This window comes from Melozone crissalis, unplaced genomic scaffold (assembly GCF_028551555.1).
Source record: "Melozone crissalis strain CALT ecotype California unplaced genomic scaffold, PUWL_Pcris_2 ptg000013l_1, whole genome shotgun sequence".
NCBI classification, from domain to species: domain Eukaryota; kingdom Metazoa; phylum Chordata; class Aves; order Passeriformes; family Passerellidae; genus Melozone; species Melozone crissalis.
The window spans coordinates 8,153,758-8,173,260 of record NW_026535791.1 but is presented as its reverse complement, the minus strand read 5'-3'; the positions used below and the strand labels follow the sequence as shown (position 1 = coordinate 8,173,260).

The following is a 19,503-nucleotide window of genomic DNA, read 5'->3' as shown; positions in this document are numbered from 1 at the left end:
GGCTGGGGAACAGGACACAGACAATAATGTCACTGCAGATGGATGTCCAGGTAGAGTTCTGGGAGCTCAAGATCCCCCCTGAGCTGGGATGGGGCTGAGCCCTTGCTGCCTGGGGCTTGCAGCCACTCCAACAGTGCTGTCAGCTGCCACACCCCAGCTCGACACTGGTCTCTTGGGAAGGGGCATGGAGGTGGCAGCATCATTCCTGACCTGCGATTCTTAGAAATCCTTCATTTCCCATAATTATTAGAAATCAGCACACACTAGGGGTGTATTAATACAAAATATTGGTATCTTAGAATATAATGAAAAATTATTTGACTAGAAGGGCATTTTCAGTATATTTTCACTCAGATTTGCTGCCCTCCTGCTTATAAAAGTGGCAATGTTCTGTTTCCATATGATTAATTAAAGAAATAGCATCTTCTGCTAACTCAGTGGTTGATATGTGAGGATAGAATGAAAACACATGCCCCTCTGTCTGCTAAAAACAAAAACAAACAACAACAAAAAAGATGAATAACAGAGAACATCTCCATCCCCTTTCCCTCTTCCAGGCTGTGACCAGTTCTTGGTAGCATTAATGTTAGGGACTCTTGGGTTTTGTTTATGCTGAGTGGCTGCTGCTAGGTGTTGTTGAATTTTTTTCATCCCAAGGGCTTCACTTGTTCCAGTGCTCCTTGTACCATGCGGTTTTGGAGATTCAGACAGCCCTTCCGTAAACGGACTTCTTTCTTGGCAAACAGGGGTATGATTTTTAGAAAAGTGAGGGCATCATCTCCAGAGATGAGTCAACAGCTGGGCAGCGTAGGGTAGAGGAGAAAAAGGTTTTCGGCAGCCCTGAATACTCTAAAGCACGCATTTTCCAGCGTCTTCAACTATTTCTTCTTTGCTTTCTGAAGCGGCCCGGTGCAGCCCCTCCGTGCTTGGGTAAACTCCGGCCAGCCGGGGAGCTGCCGGGACAGGCTGGGGCTGGGAAAGGCTGTGCGGGGCTCTGGCAGGCTGTGCGGGGCTGGATCGGGACAGGCTGGGGCTGGGAAAGGCTGTGCCTGCTGAACCGGGACAGGCTGGAGCTGGGGCTGGCTGTTCGGGGCTGGGGCTGGGGTTATGTGCCAGGCTGGGGCAGGCTGTGCGGGGCTGGGGCTGGGGTTGTGTGCCGGGCTGGGGCAGGCTGTGCGGGGCTGGGGCTGGGGTTGTGTGCCGGGCTGGGGCAGGCTGTGCGGGGCTGGGGCTGGGGTTGTGTGCCGGGCTGGGGCAGGCTGTCTGTCCCGCTCCGCAGGCTCACTTCCCCAGGCTGCTGTGCTGGAGCGATTGGCCCGCGCGGATCATGTGGGAGAGCCGGAATCCCGAGCTGTAGTAGGTCTTGGCACTCCTTTGGCGTTTAAAGCGCTCGCTCCTCGCAGCTCCCTGGGGCTTGGAGCGTCCCTGCTCTCCTTGCCCGGCTCCGATCGGGGCAGCGGCGATGCTGAAGCAGGTGCCCCGGGCCGCGGGCACCGCCTGCCTGTACCTGAACGCGGTGTCCCCCGAGGGCCAGGAGCTCTTGTGGCGCTGCGATCCGGCCGCCCGGCGCCCTCCGTACAGGACCAGCAGGATTCTTGCCCGTCACCAGCTGGTGACGAAGATTCAGCAAGGTGAGTTGCTGGCAGCAGCGCTCCGCAGCCCGGCGCTGGCGCAGGGGCTGCAGCTCTGCTCTTTCGTAAGAGAACAGGTTTTAATGCCTCATGTTTCAGGCTCGTTTCCTGTCTCTATTCCAAATTAATGTGGCTAGAGACAGGGTTTGAAATAGTCATTCATACCTCTCTGTTTGCACACATACACTCATGCACCGACCACCAGGAGACACATGCTAGTGCATGATTAGCCATTTAACTAAGTTACCTTTTAATCATAAACTGCTGTGGTATCTTGGGTGCTGAACTTCGTCTTGTGTGACTGTCTGAGCAGTTACTGGCACCAGCCCATCTGCTCTGGTTGCTACAGGTCAGACCTGCCCATGGTAACCCACAAAAGAAGAATAGATGGTCACCCAATTAAAAAAGAAGCAGAAGTCCAGTGCGACTGGAAGAAGTCAACTGGGATAACATCCTTTGGGAACAAGTGTGTGTAACTGTCAGGGCATTAGAAAATCTGTCACATATCCTTAAAAATAATTGCTGACTAGGCTTTCCACAGCTGCTTAAGCAGTTATCTAAGCAATCATTACAAATGTATCGATTTGGTTTTTTCTGAATGTCTGTCTATGCCACTGAAGCTAAATGCAGATGGGCCCCAGAACAAATCCTTTGGCCTGTGCACACAATTTAAAATCATCTTCACAATGGCTAATGCAAAGATAAAAACCCTAACCAACTGTACCGATTTTTTTGGATTAAAAAGCAAATCAGTACACAGTTTTGTATTGATCATTTTGTATGGAATCCTGTTTTCAAGAGCACTGGTTTCCAAAGTGGTCCTACATGCAGAAAAATGTCACATTAAAAAAAATAATTTCTGATGATAAAAGCCACTTTCTGGACAGCTTGCAAAAAGGTGTTTGATTCTGCTAGGGGCAGGTATGGAGATGACATAATTCACTTTCATATCTGGCAAATATCACAGCAATTGGTGTGAGGTTTTGACCAGCAGCAGTTAAATGGAATGGCTATTTTTGTGCACTGCTTTCCAGTAAGATTCTTTAGATCTATGGCTGTCAAACTCTGGCAGAAGTACAGAATATAGTGATGAAATTTTATTGCATTTATAAAGAAAACAATGTATAATTCTTTGGCTAGATTTAAAAAGATGAAAAAGATAGTTTCTGTGGCAATTAGGAAAATGTAGTTGTTTGCAAGGCAGTCTCAGGAACTGTTCATGTTTGAAGGATACTGGTCCTCACTGCAGCTCTGATTTCAGGAAGGATATTATGTCATTCTGTGTACCCAGTGTATGGCCTGGATTGAATGGAAAGAAAGGGTAATTTATTTCTCTAAAAGTTTATTTGAAAATGTTTTGGGTGCAGTGCTAGTACCAACTTAGCGTTCAAACAGCATTAACTGAGGATGTGATGGATTAACACACCTCTTCTACCTGCCATGGTGCTGTTTGGCATTCCCTCTTGTAACCTGTAATCTGTCTGGGACAGCCAGGGCTGCCAAAGCCAGCCAGTGCTGCTGAGACTTTGGAGAAGCTGCATGGTGGGAAGTTTCAAAGTTGTAACTTTTCTTCCTGCAGCTTGTTGCATGGATGGTCAGTCTGTGGTGCATGACCTCTGCTTCTCTTTCACAGCTTTCCAACCTGTTCTGCACAGAGCTGTGGAAATGATATTTGTATAGTACCTTGATCATGTGATGTATGCTACTGTTCACTATATGAAATAGTTATGTATTTTGGGTCACTAAGAATAAATACATTATTTCTTTTATTGATGTAAGCTGGGGACAAGATCCACTGTTGGTCACATGTCAGTTCATTAGCAGTAAGGAAATTATGTGTGCAGATAGATGCTGATGTCTGTCTGTAAGCCCATATGTAGTGCAAAACCAAGGCACACATTTTTAATCTACAGTGCCCTAAGTAATGACTAGTAATTTTCATACAAATAGTTGTATTAGCAATACCAAAAAGTCTAAGCCTAACTAATATGACTCAGTTTGAAACCACCAGTTTATGGTCTGGATGAAAAACCCAGATCCATCAATCCCTCACAAGACTTCCACCAAGTTTTGCTGGATTAGCATGTCACCCTCTCTGTTTGCTTTGTTCAGACTGTAAGCAGTGTGAGGGTACTGGATCAGTCCCCATCCTTTTCCCAGAGGGTACTGGAAGAGTACTCTAAAATGGGTGGAGTTATCAGGCTGTGCTTTTAGAGGTGAATGAATTTTACCCCATTAACAAATGGGATTCAAAACTAGCAGAGTGCCACAAAGAAACTTATCAATAATATATTGAAAAGTAGATTAGGAGATGAAAGATGAGAACCAAAACTTGCTTTCAGTCATTCAGTTGAGTAAAGCATGTAAATCATTATTTAGTTGCTTGAATTTGTCTATCTTTGAGTTATACATTTTAAGGCTATTAAGACAAAATATTTGAGCATAGCTACCCCAATTCTTGTGTTAGCACTTCTCCAATCTAATAATTTGGATTGTAGCATACATTTAGAAAAAGATCCAGCCTGCATTTTAAGATTGTTGGAATGGTGTATCCTGTCTTGTAAATTACTTTGCTGAAAACACATCTGCCACATGTTTAAGTGCTAAGCTGCCCTGGGGCTTGTTTGAATACCTGCTCTCTGCTCTTACCCAGTTATTTTTCACTTGCTCATTTTCAGACTGGAGGCACCTGAAGTAGGATTGTTATATCAGGGAAATTTTTTCCTTAGTGAAAGGAATGTTTTACAAAATTACAACATAACCAATTTATAATGTATAAAGCAGTCAAAGCTTCCATTCCTGGTCAGAGATGCAGTGTGATACCAAGTGTTGCACATAGTGCTAGTTTTTCAGCCATTAGCTGCATGTACTGTTCTAAACTATGCTAATTTACGCTATCATAACGCAATACAGCTTTTTTTCCTCCCTGAAAAACACATTTGCTGAAAACTATTTCCTTTGTATTTTCCTTTGGTGTTAGTTAAAAATAAACTAAATGAGTCATTAGAGGAATTATACTATTTAATCATTTCTATAAAGAAAATCACCACAAGGGAAATGACAGGAACCAGACTGTTATTTCAATCAGATCATACTTTGAAAGTCCTAAATATTTAGTTTGTGTACACCACCAACCCCTTCAGGCAGAATTATGAGGTGGCCTGTGAATGTGAGTGGTAATTATCTGTTTGGAATTAAACCGGTAATTTCAAGATGTGATCTTTTTGATGATTCCCTTTCCCCCATGAGGCCATTCATTTCCACACTGAAGGGGACACATGCCTCAGCCTAAAGGAACGGGGCGTAGCATGCTTGGTCTGAGGCATTTATTCAAACTCTCTATGCAGTAACTGTGTGAGAATTCATTAACGATTACTCATGTTTTCTTTAAATAAATAAGGTGGTGGCTTTCAAGAATTTATATTACATGAGTCACAAAGTTGTTATTTCTTTTACAGTGCATGGCTAAACTCAGTGCAGAACAGAAAATATAAAAAATAGCTGTAGGTAAAAAGTAATGAAGAATTATGGCTATACCCTGAAAATGTTAAATTGGGCTGTGCAGTTCAGGTAGAGTGTAAGTCAAGGTGAATGAAGCCACATCTGCCCCAGCATGGACAGGCTGGTAAAGGAATGTTCCCTTTCACCTACAGTAAAATTAGATTCTTCGCCTGCACATTCAGTAAGACAATAATATGAAGAAGCAAATGAAAACAAGACAAATTCCTATTCTCAGTGAGTAAATTCCTGCCCACAGTGTGTAATGTCCTGTGATTTGTCTCAGTTTATATCCACAGGCAAGAACAGTTGAAGAAAATTGTTCGATGGAGCAATATTAAATCAGACTTTCAATTTTTCAAGGCAAACTCTCCATTCAGCACTCAGCAAATGTTTTATACTCTCATGTGTTGCAATTTCAGTTTTGATCTTGTATGTTTGCTATTACCTTTGGTCACCTGGATTTGTCTGGTTTGAGTGAGTTTTAGAAATGTGCAAACAAATGCACTTTTCTGTCTTATAGTCTTCCCTTTGTAATTAGTTCTAGGTGTTTAATTCATCTATTTTTCTAAGGATGAGTAGAATTTGTGGAAAGTGTTACAGAGGTATACAAGTGACTTGGAAAAAATTATGCAATTCAAGTGACTTAAATTTCAACAATTATTCTGCCATAAGAGATAATATGCTCTTGTATTCAAAAGGAGAACGGGGAAGTCATATAGGTGAAAATGTTGCAGTCACAGGCTGCATTAAAAAAGCCCATATAAAATTCCTGGTATGTACACAGGTGTGGATTGCAGGATGGGAAATGGGATACAATTAAAAAATTAAAGACTGTGAGTTTGGTCAGACATACAAAGAGGACAAAATAGAGTTGTTCAGGCAACCGGAACCATAGCCTTTCTCCTGTTCTGGATGCTGGCCACTTTACCTGCACATGTTTAAACCTCACTGACTGAACGCAGGAAAGTGAAAGATTAGCTAACAAGATTCAGCCTTGGTGGCAATGATACAAACACCCCCACTTAGGTCATCTCTGACCAGTGCTGGAGGTCTGCTGTCTCATGAGCCTGTAAGCTGGGGAGCCAGGGCAGCAGTGCCTTGTAGCCACTTTTCAGCTCCCGGTGCCTCCTCTTGTGGTGCTTCTGTCTGTGCTTCAACCCAGGCACACAGGAGAGGACAGAACTGGGGCTGGGGTTGCCCAGAGCACCAGGAGGAACGTCCTTAGCTGCAGAGCTGCTTTGCAGACCTCAGCTGGGACATGGTCCACCCCCTTCCACCATTAGATGTGTGCCGGGCAGGTGTGTGCTCACAGCAAAGGGATCTTTGTGTTGGTTGTTTCATACACTCTTTAAGGCCCCTTAGAAACTGAGACCCTATGTCCCCTGAAGCTTCTTCATCATCTTTTCTTCCTTATACATTCTTTCCTAAAGTCCTTAGACCTAAGCTTGAAGAAACTAGAGTTTCTCAATGAAATAATAGGATTTTTAAAAATACTTTTATTAGGTACTTGTACTCTGAAATGGTTGAAGTATTTGTTGGACACTAACACAAAAAATGTGACCATCCTTAGAGGTATTTATAAGCTCAGAGTGCCCTGATATGTGTTTCTATTAAAAACAATATTGGTATAGAAGAGTGCAGTCCAGCAAATTAAAGTTTTAAAAAGTTGTTCTTCATAAACAACAGGACATTTAAAACGGAGAAACCTTCACTGGGGCCACTATCTGGCAAAAAAGTTCAAACATGTAACTAGAAGTGGCCTGTGTGGTACTGGAGATTGGATTCAATAATAGTGGCTATTTCTAGTCTTAAAGCTTCACAGCCATGAAATGTCAAAGGCACTTCAGCTGACACATGCAGGTTGGACACAAAAAAGTAAATCTTGGCTCTTCTTATAAGTTAGGAGACTTTTACTCTCAATTTCACTGAAAGTAGGATTTCAGCCAAGGTGAAATCTTAACTTGAGGCTTTCTTATTTTGAAATTGTGAAATGAACAGCTGTAGTTGTGCTATATATCTTCTGCATTGATCACGGAGGAGACTGAATTTCATATTAACCCCATTGTACAAGTATAGACAGTAATATTAAAAGACATTTAAGCCAATAAATGCAAGATTTATGCTCAATAAATGAATCACTAGAGTAATAATAATCAGAAGGGGAATTAGTTTAAATTCACAAGGAGTGATAAGTCACTGTGGCATATAAAATGCTATATAACAGAAGTAAAATGGAAATTACTCACAATAGTTCATTAAGAGAATATGTATGTAGCATTTTTGTTACTCAGTTTCTTATATCCGTATTTATACAGAAATCTCTGAAAATAAAGTGCAGTGTTTGTACCATGAGCACTGTAAATGTTAATTTTAAAAAATCTGCAGTTTTAGGTTCCAAACAGATACTATTATTTCTTGGCAGTAGTTACGTGCTTTTAATTTTTATTCCTGTGCAAGCTGTGTAGTCAATGATAGCATCTTAGCCTCACTCTTTTTTTTATCGTATTCCTATCACAAGATATTCTCAGATGTTTAATTGCACTTAAACAAATATATGAGCTGTTTCAAATAGGACATCACATATGTTTGGACTAGTGCCTAAGGGACTGAGCAAACAGGACCCTTGTTACTAGGTAATGAAACAATGGTCTGTAGCTGAGTTTGTTACACCTTTTAATAGCTGCTTTTGAGGGTAAAATGATGAATTACATATCCTGTGAGCTTGATCCAGTATAATACTAGTTGTGTCATTTCTTATTTATACTCATTTTATAGATAAATAAATGTAAGCAAGTGAGAAACCCCCCATCTTTGTGGCTTGTGGTGCACTTTTTGCTTAAAAACCTGAGGAGTTTCCCCTCTCAGGCCCAGTTTAATGGGTCAGAGAAGAACACCATAATATGGTGGGAGAGAGGAGGCCTCAAGCACCTTGAGCTGGACTATTTAGAAGCTGTTGAAGAGTAGACACTCTGATTCAGAGGACTTGGGAGTATTTTGGTTTGGCTGAAAAGGATGTGTGTGACTCAGTTTGAAAACATCTTGTGGGTTTTCACCTCTCATTTGTTACAGGACCGATTTTATTTCTACTGGGAGAAAACAATCCCTCCATAGCAGTTCAGAACACATGGGATTTTGACTAATACAGACACAGAGATGAACAATCCTTGTGATAAGTTAGGTAAACTTGACAAAGTAACTTGGTTTAAAATAATGGGCTGTGCAGTACATCTTAAGTAAATACCATCTGCCAGGCATGGAAACTGCCTGCCTGGAACATACCAGACATTTTACTTTCCAGTCAAAGCCCTTTACCAAAGAAGGACTCAGCCCTGCTACTTACTCAGATGAACCTTCCCCTGTGCTAAAGGAGCAAAATAATACATCCTAATAATGTCAACTGGTACTGTTTGAATGAGCTAGATGTTACAGGCCTTTGGCAATAGTTGTGCTCTCTTTTAATTGGATTGTGGTCGGAGGAAGGTCTGTTTATGTGAGCAAAGTTTTCAGGATTTGGAACCAAAATTTCTGTATATTTATTGTGATTTCTCTCTTTGATCCCAATGGCCTAGAGGGTATGTGATTTTTTTCCCCCTTAATGTGTCACTAGTGTCTTTCACGGTTTGTTTATTTTATTGATTTTTCAGAGCTTGTTTATAGTCCTTCACCACTTGAATGGTTTAGGAAAATGGATAAAAGCAGCAAATTAAAATTTAAATCTCTAATTTAATTCTGGGTTTTATCCTCTTCAGTCACAAACACACACCCACTGGCATCCAGCACCCTCCAGACCTGCCATTTTCTGGGAGATTTCTCAGCTTCCTTCCTGCAATCATTTGCAGGAAAATACAGCACCCTCAGCTTTAAGAAAAGGCAACACAGCTTTTACTGCTGAATGGGTTGGGAAGGGGGGGTGGTGGTACAACTTTTGCTCCTGTGTAACACTTCTCTGCAAAGAACTATTGCTTCTCCAAACCCCTCAGTGCATGCTGAACCATGTGGTTTTTCCCTAGATCTCTGACAACACTTTCCCCTTCCTTATTGCATGTATCCTTTGGGCCAATTACTTCAATGTCCGTTTATGCACATTATTATCCAGAAACTCCTGCTTGCAGATATTAGGTGTTAACACATTGCCTCCCTGTGTTGGTACAGCAGTAAAATGTCCCTCTGAGTCTAAGTGGGCATATCTCCGCTGCTGAATAAAAAAGATGGGAGGTGAGCTTGAAGTACCCCCTGGGCTGCTGAGCAGATTCTCTGGCTCTGTTTTGGGCTTCTCCAGCTGGCTCAGCTCAGACTAAGCCTCAGAGAGGACTAGTTATACTACTAGATATAGAGAGGACATGAAGTGAGTGATGCCACTTGACCAAAAAACAAGAATCAGTCTGTGTTTCATTTAGCAGTGTAATTGTAACCCCTCTTACTGCTGCCACAGAAGGTGCAAAATGAGGGAAAACCTTGCTCACAAGATCTAAAGATCCAATATTAAAGTTTCGACAGTATTATCCCCCAAAAGAGGTAATACAATTTTTAATGCTTGAAGTTTCTGATGAATATACTCAAAAGTAAATGTATCCTGTCATGGAGTGCCTTTTCATTCCTGCACAAATGCAGAAATAAATTCTGTTTAGAAGCCAAGTACTTAAGTAATTTTCATTATATCATACTGTGAAACAGTTCATATTAGCTAACCACAACCTCATCCTTCTCCTTTTGTAATTAGTGTCCCGAATCTGTGTAAGGTCAGAACTTGCAAAACCCATCCAAAATAATTAGATCGTATTAGATCATATTGCTGATCCCAATCAAGTGTCCTTGCAAAAGACCCAGGATGTGAAAAGGGACCAAAGACGTAAGATGACTCTAGATTTGAGGAGGAAGCAGTCTCTCTGTCAACACTGAGATGGCACAAGGTGCCATCTTTCACATGTGTGAAAGGCACAGTCCTTTTCCATCGTTTCAGCTTCAGGAAGCATAGAATGTTTCATTTTCCCTAGTCCCCAACTGATATGGGAGTGGGAGTCTGGACAGGACAAGACTCTCAGAGCCACACAATGTGGCTTTTTCATGATATATTTGGCAAACTTTAATGTTCTGCAGGATGAATCTAAGTTTTGTGTCTTTAATTGCATCTGATGGCAGCAGCTGAATATCTAATCATTTTGTAACTTCAGAGGTAATGGCTTTCTCTTCCTGCAAACATTTATCTGAAGGGGATAATGTAAAATCCAAAAGTTAGTGCTTGGCAGTAAGTCCTTGGCTTTACATTTTTTTCCTTTTTCTTTTCATTTTTACAGCTGTATTTATATGTATTTCTGAGGACATTTTAAAACTGCCATCCTGTCAGCTTCACTTTGTTAAAAGTGTGGCAGTCTGCCTAGGTCTTATCCAGAGTTAAGAGGAGTTTCTTGTCTCTTCAATTCAGCAATGTCTGTCTTAAAAGTTTCTTCCAAATCAAGAGACTGAGATGTCAGAATACTTTTTCCAAAACTTTATCATTCGAACTGCTGATTCTGCATAAAAACTAAACACCCTTGCCAAAACCTGAGCCACGGCAGCAAAAGCTGTATTTCATACTACTGCCTGAGTGCTGTAGCCTGGATCAAATAATACAGGCACTGATTCATGGCCAGGATTGCTCTATCTTCATCCAGCGCTTCATGCTGATAGCTGGAGCTGTCTTCATCGTGGTGATGGCTGATCAGACATGGCATCAGTGGTGCTGCCTGGGGAGATGAGTGGCTGCAGTTCACCCTGAGGCCATCCCTCCCCAGCAGCCCTGACATCCTCCTTGAAGGGCCATGGGTGCCAGCAAGAGGCAGAGGGGTGCCCTTGCACTTGCACATGGGGTAATTGTCAGTTCAGACTAAGAAAGTTCTGTTTACCAGCAGCTTCTGAAGGAAGGAAGAGATTTCCGGTGACATTTTAATTCCCTTTTATGCGGAGCTATTTTTAGACGGTGCTGCTGCCAGTCATATCAAATTCTTTGTGTCTTTTGAATTTTCACTGAACTGCATAATAAGCATTTCAGCTCCCTGGTGCATAATGGCAGTGTTATTTGCTGAAAGTCTTATTATTTCGAGTGGCCTCTTATCTGAAGATCAATTCATTAGTTCTGGCCTCTGAAGTTTAAAATGAAACAATTGCAATTGCTAAAGAAAAAATTAAATTACACTTTGTTTCAGTAATACTTATTTTCTCTAATGTTGGGTACTTAAAGTATTTCAAGGCTGACAAATCAGATGATCCATACATATTTCTAGGCTGTAATCTGACCTCTGACATCCACAGCTTGTCAAGGTGTGTGAGAGAACTTGGCTGTCACTGAGGGAAATTTAGTTCCTTTTCCATTATTTGGTTTATCTTTTTAGTCAGAGAATGCAAACCAGCTTCCACCAGTTTCCAGATGCTCATGGAAAGCCACCAGCAATGAGAACTGCAAGGAGAGGTCATTTAGGTTACTCAGCTAAGTTTACTCAGCTGAGTAATTATATGTTACTCAGAAGTGACTCAGACCTTTGAAGTTGCCTTGTTCTAGAAAGTTGTGTTTTGGACCATTTCTGTGGAAGACTTTCGTTAAGTTGCTCTATTGCCATTGGATTCTCGTTGGGCATGGGACCTAAAAGTTGTTGTACAAGCAGGAAGACAGTTTTCACATGCCACCAGGTATGATATTATGTGAAAATAATATATTATTTTCTGTGGTCTGACATCCTGGAAAATCCCCATCTTGAGTCTTCAGTGAGAATCGGTATAAAGCTTTCAGCATTTTCATCCTAGCTCTGCAGAGCCACTGACTCCCACACTGGCAAGGCTTTTTACAGCTCTATGTGCCTGTGAATGTTTCTAAGAACAGAAAGTTTTCAAAAAAACTGCCTAGACCAATAGGGAGAGCTTTTAAAATGCAATCTGAATACATATAGTACACAGAATTTTAAGGATAAGGACACAAGTAGTTGAGTGAGTTGCTTTTCTTGTTCAGCAAAACATTTCTGTGACCAGAATGCTTTCTTCCTCCTGAGCACCTGAAGCTGACAGTTGAAAATTTTCTGGTTGAAACTATAGCTTGCTTTTTAGAAAACTCATGAAAACCCAAAACTGTAGAATAATTGTCTTAAGTTAATATTCAATAGACATAGCCACAATCCATTTAAAGTGAATCAAAAAAGTGCCACTCATTTTTTTAAAGTATTCCTTATTGACTCTGTAGCAGCTGGAAAACCATAGCAAGTTTTAATTATCTTCAGAAAACAAAAAGCTTCCACCAACACATGCTGGTTTTTATCAGCAGCTGTTGTATGCTGACATACTCTTTCAGCATATATGAGGCTCAGCTGTCCTAAATAATCATAGTAAAATGTAAAATAGATTTATAGTGATGTTAATTTCTTGTTAGATATTTAACTACTGATGTAATTCATACTGAATTTAGGTCTGCTTCTTTGTTTAAGCTATAAGAAAATTATTTAAAACTGGGATTAATATTTAAGAGGTGCAAATATCTTGTACCAAGAATTTAAAATATTGAACTGTGGTGCATTTTTAACAATCCACTAAAAATAATCAGGTTCCCTGTTGTCATGGTTTTAGCATTTGTGCAAGTGTAAAATTTGACTTCCTGCCTTTGAGTAACAATTACTGCAACTTTATGGCAATGAAAAAGTTGCAAATTAATTTGCTGATTTAAGGAAAAATCTTTACATGTCATCCTTTTATTAGCAGAAGTGGAAATCTTTATAGCAGTGGCAGTTGTCAAATTAGATGCTGCAATTTTGTTTATTGCATGATTTAGCAGAATTTGTTTTTTAATGGCACTAGTGTACTCTTCAGTCTGAAACACCAATAAATACTTGTGACATTTATGCTTCAGAAATGTTTAGAACGACATATAGGTATGATAGATTTTTTTTTTCAATGTATCTTGAGCCTGCATCTTCTCTAAAATGGAAAATTTGTGGTTAGCTCAGTTTTTCATTACCTTATATTCTCTGTAATCTATTTTAATTTTGCATTGAAAAAACATCAGGCAATCTGTAAAATGTGTTGTTGGCACCACGGCAATTTTGTCTCATTTCTTGTTCACATGAGAGATTGACAGAGATTTGATGGTTTCCATTCTGAGGTTTAACCTGGAGGGAAATGTTACATTCAGGAGACTGGACTCTTGACATTTTAAGAAGTTCTTTAATATGGATTAAAAGTATGCATGGGAGTCCACATAGTTCTATTTCACTGAAATGACTATTGACTTTTGGTCTTGAGTTTTCACCCAGTCTGTTTTTAATCAAACTGCAGTCTACTGAATTACAGTTCAGGTTCTAGTTTTAAGTAGGACTCAGGTGACATTCACTCAGGCTGTGTCCGTGTGGGTACGCAACGACTTCACACCAGCTGGATAAGACACAATATTCCTTTGCTGTCTTGGAGACCCAGAGTTCAGATCCCCAGCAGAGAAAGACACTGTGCTGAAACAAAATATCTCTAGTTTGCATAAAAATAACACATGCAGGAGCATCACAGTAGCACCACTAAGTGCAAGGAATAATCCTGGTTGAAGTCTCATGTTTAGAAGCTGCGATTTCATGTTTGATGTGTCTGCATCACTGAAGCATCAAAACTTCAATGTTCAAGAGCTGCCCAGGCAACAAGACTGTGAACTTTACAGAATCACAGAATAATTTAAGTTGGAAGAGACATTGGGAGATCATCCAGTCCAGCTCCTACTCAGATGAGAGACTGCTGGATCAGATTGCTTGGGACCTTGTCAGGTTAAGTTCTGAGTTCTCCAAGGACTGATATGCAACTTCCACACGTGCTCTGGGCAACTTGTGATGTCATTTGACCACCAAATGGGGAATTTTCTTTTCTTTTATGTCTAATTGGATTTAAAATTCTGCAACCTCATTTCTGTTGCCTTTCATCCTACAGTTGTGTCCCTCTAAAAAGACCCTGGCTTCACTTTCCTGTTAAGTAGATGAAGCCATTAATTAGCTCTCCTAGCCTTTTCTCCTTAAGGTTAACAAACCCAGCTCTGCTGGTCTTTCTTTCTATGTCAAGTTGCTTCAGCCCTCTGCAGGGCTTGTTGTGATATGCCCATGATATCCTTGTGCTGGGGAACCCCAAAATGAATAGAGTAGCCTGTAGTTTCACAAATGTGGACAACAAGAAAGCAATCATGTACCTTGATCTGCTGGCTACATTCTTCCTAATACACTAACCTAGTGTGAGGGCATTATCATTGGCCAAAAGGGCAAATTTATGTCCAATTTGTTGCCAACAAAACCTAAAGGACTTTTCTGCAAGGGCTGTGTGTCCAGTTTGCCCCAGTCTGTCTGGTTGCAGAGGATTATTCCATCCCAGCTTCAGGATTTACATGGCATGTGTGAGGTTCCTGTCAGCCAGTTCCTCCAGCCGGTCAAGGTTGAGGAACAACCTCCAGCAACCTACTTTGAAGAGCAGCTCTCCGGTATCTCAACCACCCCTCCATGGTTTGGTATCATCCACAAATTTGCTGAGACTGTACTTTATTCCATGATCCAGGTACTTATTAAAGACATTCAACAGTATCAGCTCAGTATCATTGCCTCAGGGATACCAATAGTAACCAACAACCAACTGGACTTTGTATTGCTGAGTACAAGCTGTGAGACCAGTGATCCAGTCATCTTCCTCACCATTTGCCATCCATGTAATCTATGGTTCTCTTACCTGGTTTAGCTGTAAGGATGCAGTGGGAGACCAAGTTAAAGACAAGCCTCCTTGTTCTGTCTCCTTCCCTAACTAGTCCCTAACAGCCCATGTGTTTGGTGTGTCTGTGAATGACCCAAGTTCAAAATCTTGCCCATTTGGTATAAGCAATAGTAAACCTTTCTCACTTGTAACTTCTGCCAGCTTCAATTTTATATAAATTAATAACTGTACATCAGCACAGATAATTGAACCAGGATCCCCAATTTCATTGCTCTATGCCATAAGCACTATGCTGCAAAGTCAGTCTCAGTAGACCTTCCATTCTGTAGTATACATGGTATAGGATCCATAATTCATTGGATGAAACTCACCTGTGGTTCTGCAGTCTTTAAAAAGAAAATAGGATGAAAGCAGAGAAAAATAAACTGACTTTGTAGCTTTGTTTATTTGTGAGTTGTCTTGGTGAGCTGTTAATGTGTAGTCAGTCAAGTCCAATGAGTTGATGCCATTTGAATTAAGTTGTTTTATCCCAGCCTGAGGAGCTGCAGATTAATCTAAGAAAATTTGGAGCAAAGAAGAGATAGAGGGTGAGATAAGAGGGGAGCAGCATGTCTGCTCCACCCTTCCCAGTGTATTTATTTCCAATGTACAGGATGAGGTGAGGCCATATCTGCAGAGCAACTGAACGAGCCACAATGGAGATCAAATCTAAAGCAGATGAGGGATAAGGAGACAGACAAGGTAGGTAGGTCACTGTTGTCACTAATGCAGGAGATAGAGGAGGCCACCAAAAATATCCAGGGATGCTGAATCAGAAGTTGTTTTTCACCCTGGCTTCTGAGTCTTAGTCTTGCCCCAGGCAGCGGATAGCTGTATTTAAACTGCCATTATCTATCCAGGAGTACAAATATGACTCAGGTGAAGGAGGGCAAGTAAATGCAGGTCTGCTGCAGGGATGTACACGTAAGAAAAATGCATGTACACAGGTTTTTAGTCCTATGAAGACAGAAGAGTTTGGAACTAAAAATAGGCACCTAGTTATTGTGATCTACTTTTTTTGAGTCCTGTGTCCTAAGTCCTGTCAGTAGAGGAAGAAAAAAAGTCCCCCAAAACAAACATATTAAAAAAATTGCTTACTCTTTCTAGGAAACATTTAAAAGGCCAAAGACCATCACAGATATCTTTATATGATCAGAGTAACTGGACTGTAGGAATTAGCTTAGCCAGATAAGTAGTTTTATTGGTTTAATAATAAAGTAAATCACTCATTTAAAAAAACAAAAAAGTGCACCTCTGAAGTATTGGCTTTAAAATATTTTGACCTTAAGAAGCCTGAAGGACTTTAGAATATCTGGAGTCCACTGTGATTCTGGATCTGGAAAACCTAGAAAACTTTACTAGTCTCTTCTTAATTGGTATGTTTTGTACCACATCAAAAACTGTAACAAGTTTCCACTGGCTAGCAGAAATAATTAAGTTTACCAATTTTTATAAATGGTGCTTTTGAAGTAAAGCATGACCTTAAAGACGCTTTTTTTTTTTTGACTCTCCCTGACCCCTCTTCTCAGAGCATTTGAAACCTTTGAGGTAAGCAGAAGTGACAGGTGTTCAGCAGCCTTAGAAACTCTGTTAGCATCTCTGTAAATTGGAATCTGTAGCTGTTACTGCAATTTGAAGATCAGAAGATGGACACAGCAAAGCTCAGAGATTTTGGTGGAGTACAGGTGGCAGCAGAGCAGTGAAATCAGAGTTAGAGTTCCAGTGTCCCCAACACCATGTTCAAGTACACTACATCACACTGCCTTGCCAGAATAGAAAGACACATAAAAGCCATACTGACACTAAAATACTAAAATACTAATAAATGCTAAAATTTCTTTCATGGGGCCTTTCACCTACAGCTCTTTCCAAAGGGATTGGCATGGTTACAGGCATGGCAATAGCAAGATTACAGATGTGGCACCAGTGAGGTGCATAACATCTCTGCACATCAGAGAAAAGGCATCAGTCAGGACCAGTAGCTAGCATGGAGCACCCTGGGGGAAATCCTTGACCTTATACAAAAACTACACCACCCAACATCTCTTATAACTGAACTGAAACACTAACATAAATTATCTCCATTGAAGGAAGACCTGAATGAAATTTCTTGTACTGGCAGCAGTATGGGTTGGAGTCTCAGAGTGAGTGGGGCAAGGCCTGGGGCTTGTTTCTGCAGTGTTGCCTTTAACCTGTGTTGGTCTGGAGAAGTGAGCAGCTCACTGCTCAGCCCCAGCTCTGGGCAGTGTCAGTGGACATGCAATCCAGCTGAAAGCTACATTCTTGCCAAAAGGGCTGGTTTTGGTCCCAGCCACTTCCCTCCCTTGGATCAAGACTGGTAAAAGTGTCACTACAGGATGACTTGTGGCCCAAAGGATTGTGCTTGTACGGTTTTATTACAAGGTAGGTGGTAAGAATGTGTAGTGAGGAATGGGACAGCTCTCTTTAATGCCAATCAGCAGTGTTACTGAATTAAAAGCAAAGACTGTAGCTGCACAACCAATGCAGAGAAAGGCAAAAAAGCAGCTGGGTGTATTGGATTTGTTTGCACATTTCTAATGTGTCCTTATGTCATAACTCAGCAGAATGATATTAAATAGACATTTTAGAGTATCTTAGTTGGAAACCTAAATTAAATATGGCAAGGTTATGCACAGAACATATTTTAAACTGTTGTTCACATTTGTTTACAAGAAACCTGGATAAAACCCCTTTTTCCCTTGCCTGGATTGTACTGCCTTTATTATCTGTGGTCCACTGATGTTTGCAACTCTCTTGATTACTATTGGAAAGCAGTTATTAAACAGGGTGTTTTATTCTTAACAAAAGTTCCCTAGAAACTGGCAGGGCTAAAGGATTTAAAGGTCTCATTCTGAAATGCAGATCATATCTTTTTATTAAGAATTTCTTTGTGGATATTGGAAATGTAAAGTTGACATTTCAAAAGAGATCAGCACAAGCAAAGCACACAGTGCTTAGGAAGAGAAAAGCCAGATTCTTCTGGCATTATTCATAAAGCGAAATATTGGGACCTCATGTGAATCAGCAGGTAGGAGGCTGCAATGTGCCAGTAATATCATAGTGCTCTTTGAGCATGTTTGGGAAATTCAGAGGTTCAGAACAGGTCTAAGCTCTTGATTTAATTGCTTATCTGTCTACTAGTCCGATTTTTCTCCTTTATTTGCTTTACTTTCTTGCCTTATCACTCTCTACCATAAGAAATAACAACACAGATTTTGGCCCTATGTTTTGCATCTGCCTACAGAGATAACTTTCCATAACTGCCATTTTCATTTTGGTATTTTCCCCTTCCTTATCACATTATGCACATGCTCCCTCTTCCAAATCTGCTAAGAAAGTATGCTAGCAATGTGCCTTTACATGTTTGACAGAACTCTAGCGTGCATAAGATCACTGATCATTAAAAAAGGCTGTCTAAACAAAATCTTCCTTTTTTTTTTTTTTTCACTTTATGGACTTTTTCTTCAGTGTTTATGCACATCTTAATTTGGCTGCACAGGCTCTGCTTGTGTAGTTGCCCCTTTTACCCTTTTTTCTTCTCATTTTGCCTCCCTACTCTGTAAATAAAATGGAAATGGAAATATGCCTTTAAGCACATCATTTTAAAAAAATCACGGATTTGGAATGTTTTTATTATGTATCAACTGTAGTTAAAAATACAAGTTTTATATTTAGGAGCCTTCATTGCTGCACATTTACAAGTCAGAGAGATGAACACTCGTCTGCAGACACACTCATGAGCAAAAATAGCACGTTCCCAAGTGGTATCATTTGGGGAGGCTGTAGTACAAATTCCCTGGCAGCTGGGAAAGCAGGATAGAGTGCAGGCAGCACTAACAGAGCTTCTGTGATAGAGGGGAACTCATCATGGCCTTCTAGAAGTCCCCTTGGGGGCCATGTGCTATTCTTGACAACAGCCTGACCCTACAGGGACACTACCAGACTGGAATCAGGAAAATTTCCTAATTTTGTAGTGTTGCAGTGATTTATTCATTCAAGATGTTCTTAGATCTTTTTCCTTTAGACAAATGTGGTTTCTTGTCTATAGCTTGTTCAAGAATGGACCATACCCATACGAGTGTGGCTGCTTGGGAACCCCACACTGCCACGTCACACATTTGAGTGCATCCTCCCATAATTTTAGTTATTTAGGCACTGCAGAATTTAGGCACATGTAGAATTAAAGCTCACTGAAGGTAGACTGAATTAAGGATTCTTGTCTACCCTGTGTATGTTCTAAGACCCTTGCAATACAGCACAATTCAGTTATACAAACACATAATATATGCTCAATATGCCCTCAATAATTCTGCCATGTGCCATGGAGAAGATGAAATTCATCTATGCAAGAAACTCTGTACTGCTGAATTTACCCATGAAAATTTTGGGAGTGCTCCAGCAATAATGCATCCATGAGTCAGTCACCTGTTTCCTTCCTCTCTCCTGCAAGGTTTATTGCCAGTTCCACCTGTGAATGTCCCAGCTCAGACCCATGCAGGAGAGCTCTGCCCTGTGGGCACCCAAGGACAGCACTCTGGGCCGTGCATCACAGCAGGCTCTTAGCAACTTAGACCCTTCAGCAAATCGTGTTGTGCCTGTTGTGGGGCACTGTGGCTGTCCCTGC

The 19,503-nt window shown here is 40.9% G+C and overlaps 1 protein-coding gene across 3 annotated transcripts in view; it reads left to right on the top strand.

Moving 5' to 3' along the window:
* The window catches only part of STARD13 (StAR related lipid transfer domain containing 13), a 244,671-nt gene that overhangs the window by 125,710 nt on the left and 99,458 nt on the right, over positions 1–19,503 (top strand). The window contains exon 1 of one of the 3 annotated variants that reach the window (XM_054271415.1): positions 1,463–1,631. The exons of the other annotated variants lie outside the window; for them this stretch is intronic. Coding sequence (XP_054127390.1) covers positions 1,463–1,631 — 169 coding nt within the window. Of the gene's footprint in view, positions 1–1,462; positions 1,632–19,503 lie in introns of those variants that run through there. 3 annotated transcript variants of the gene reach the window in all.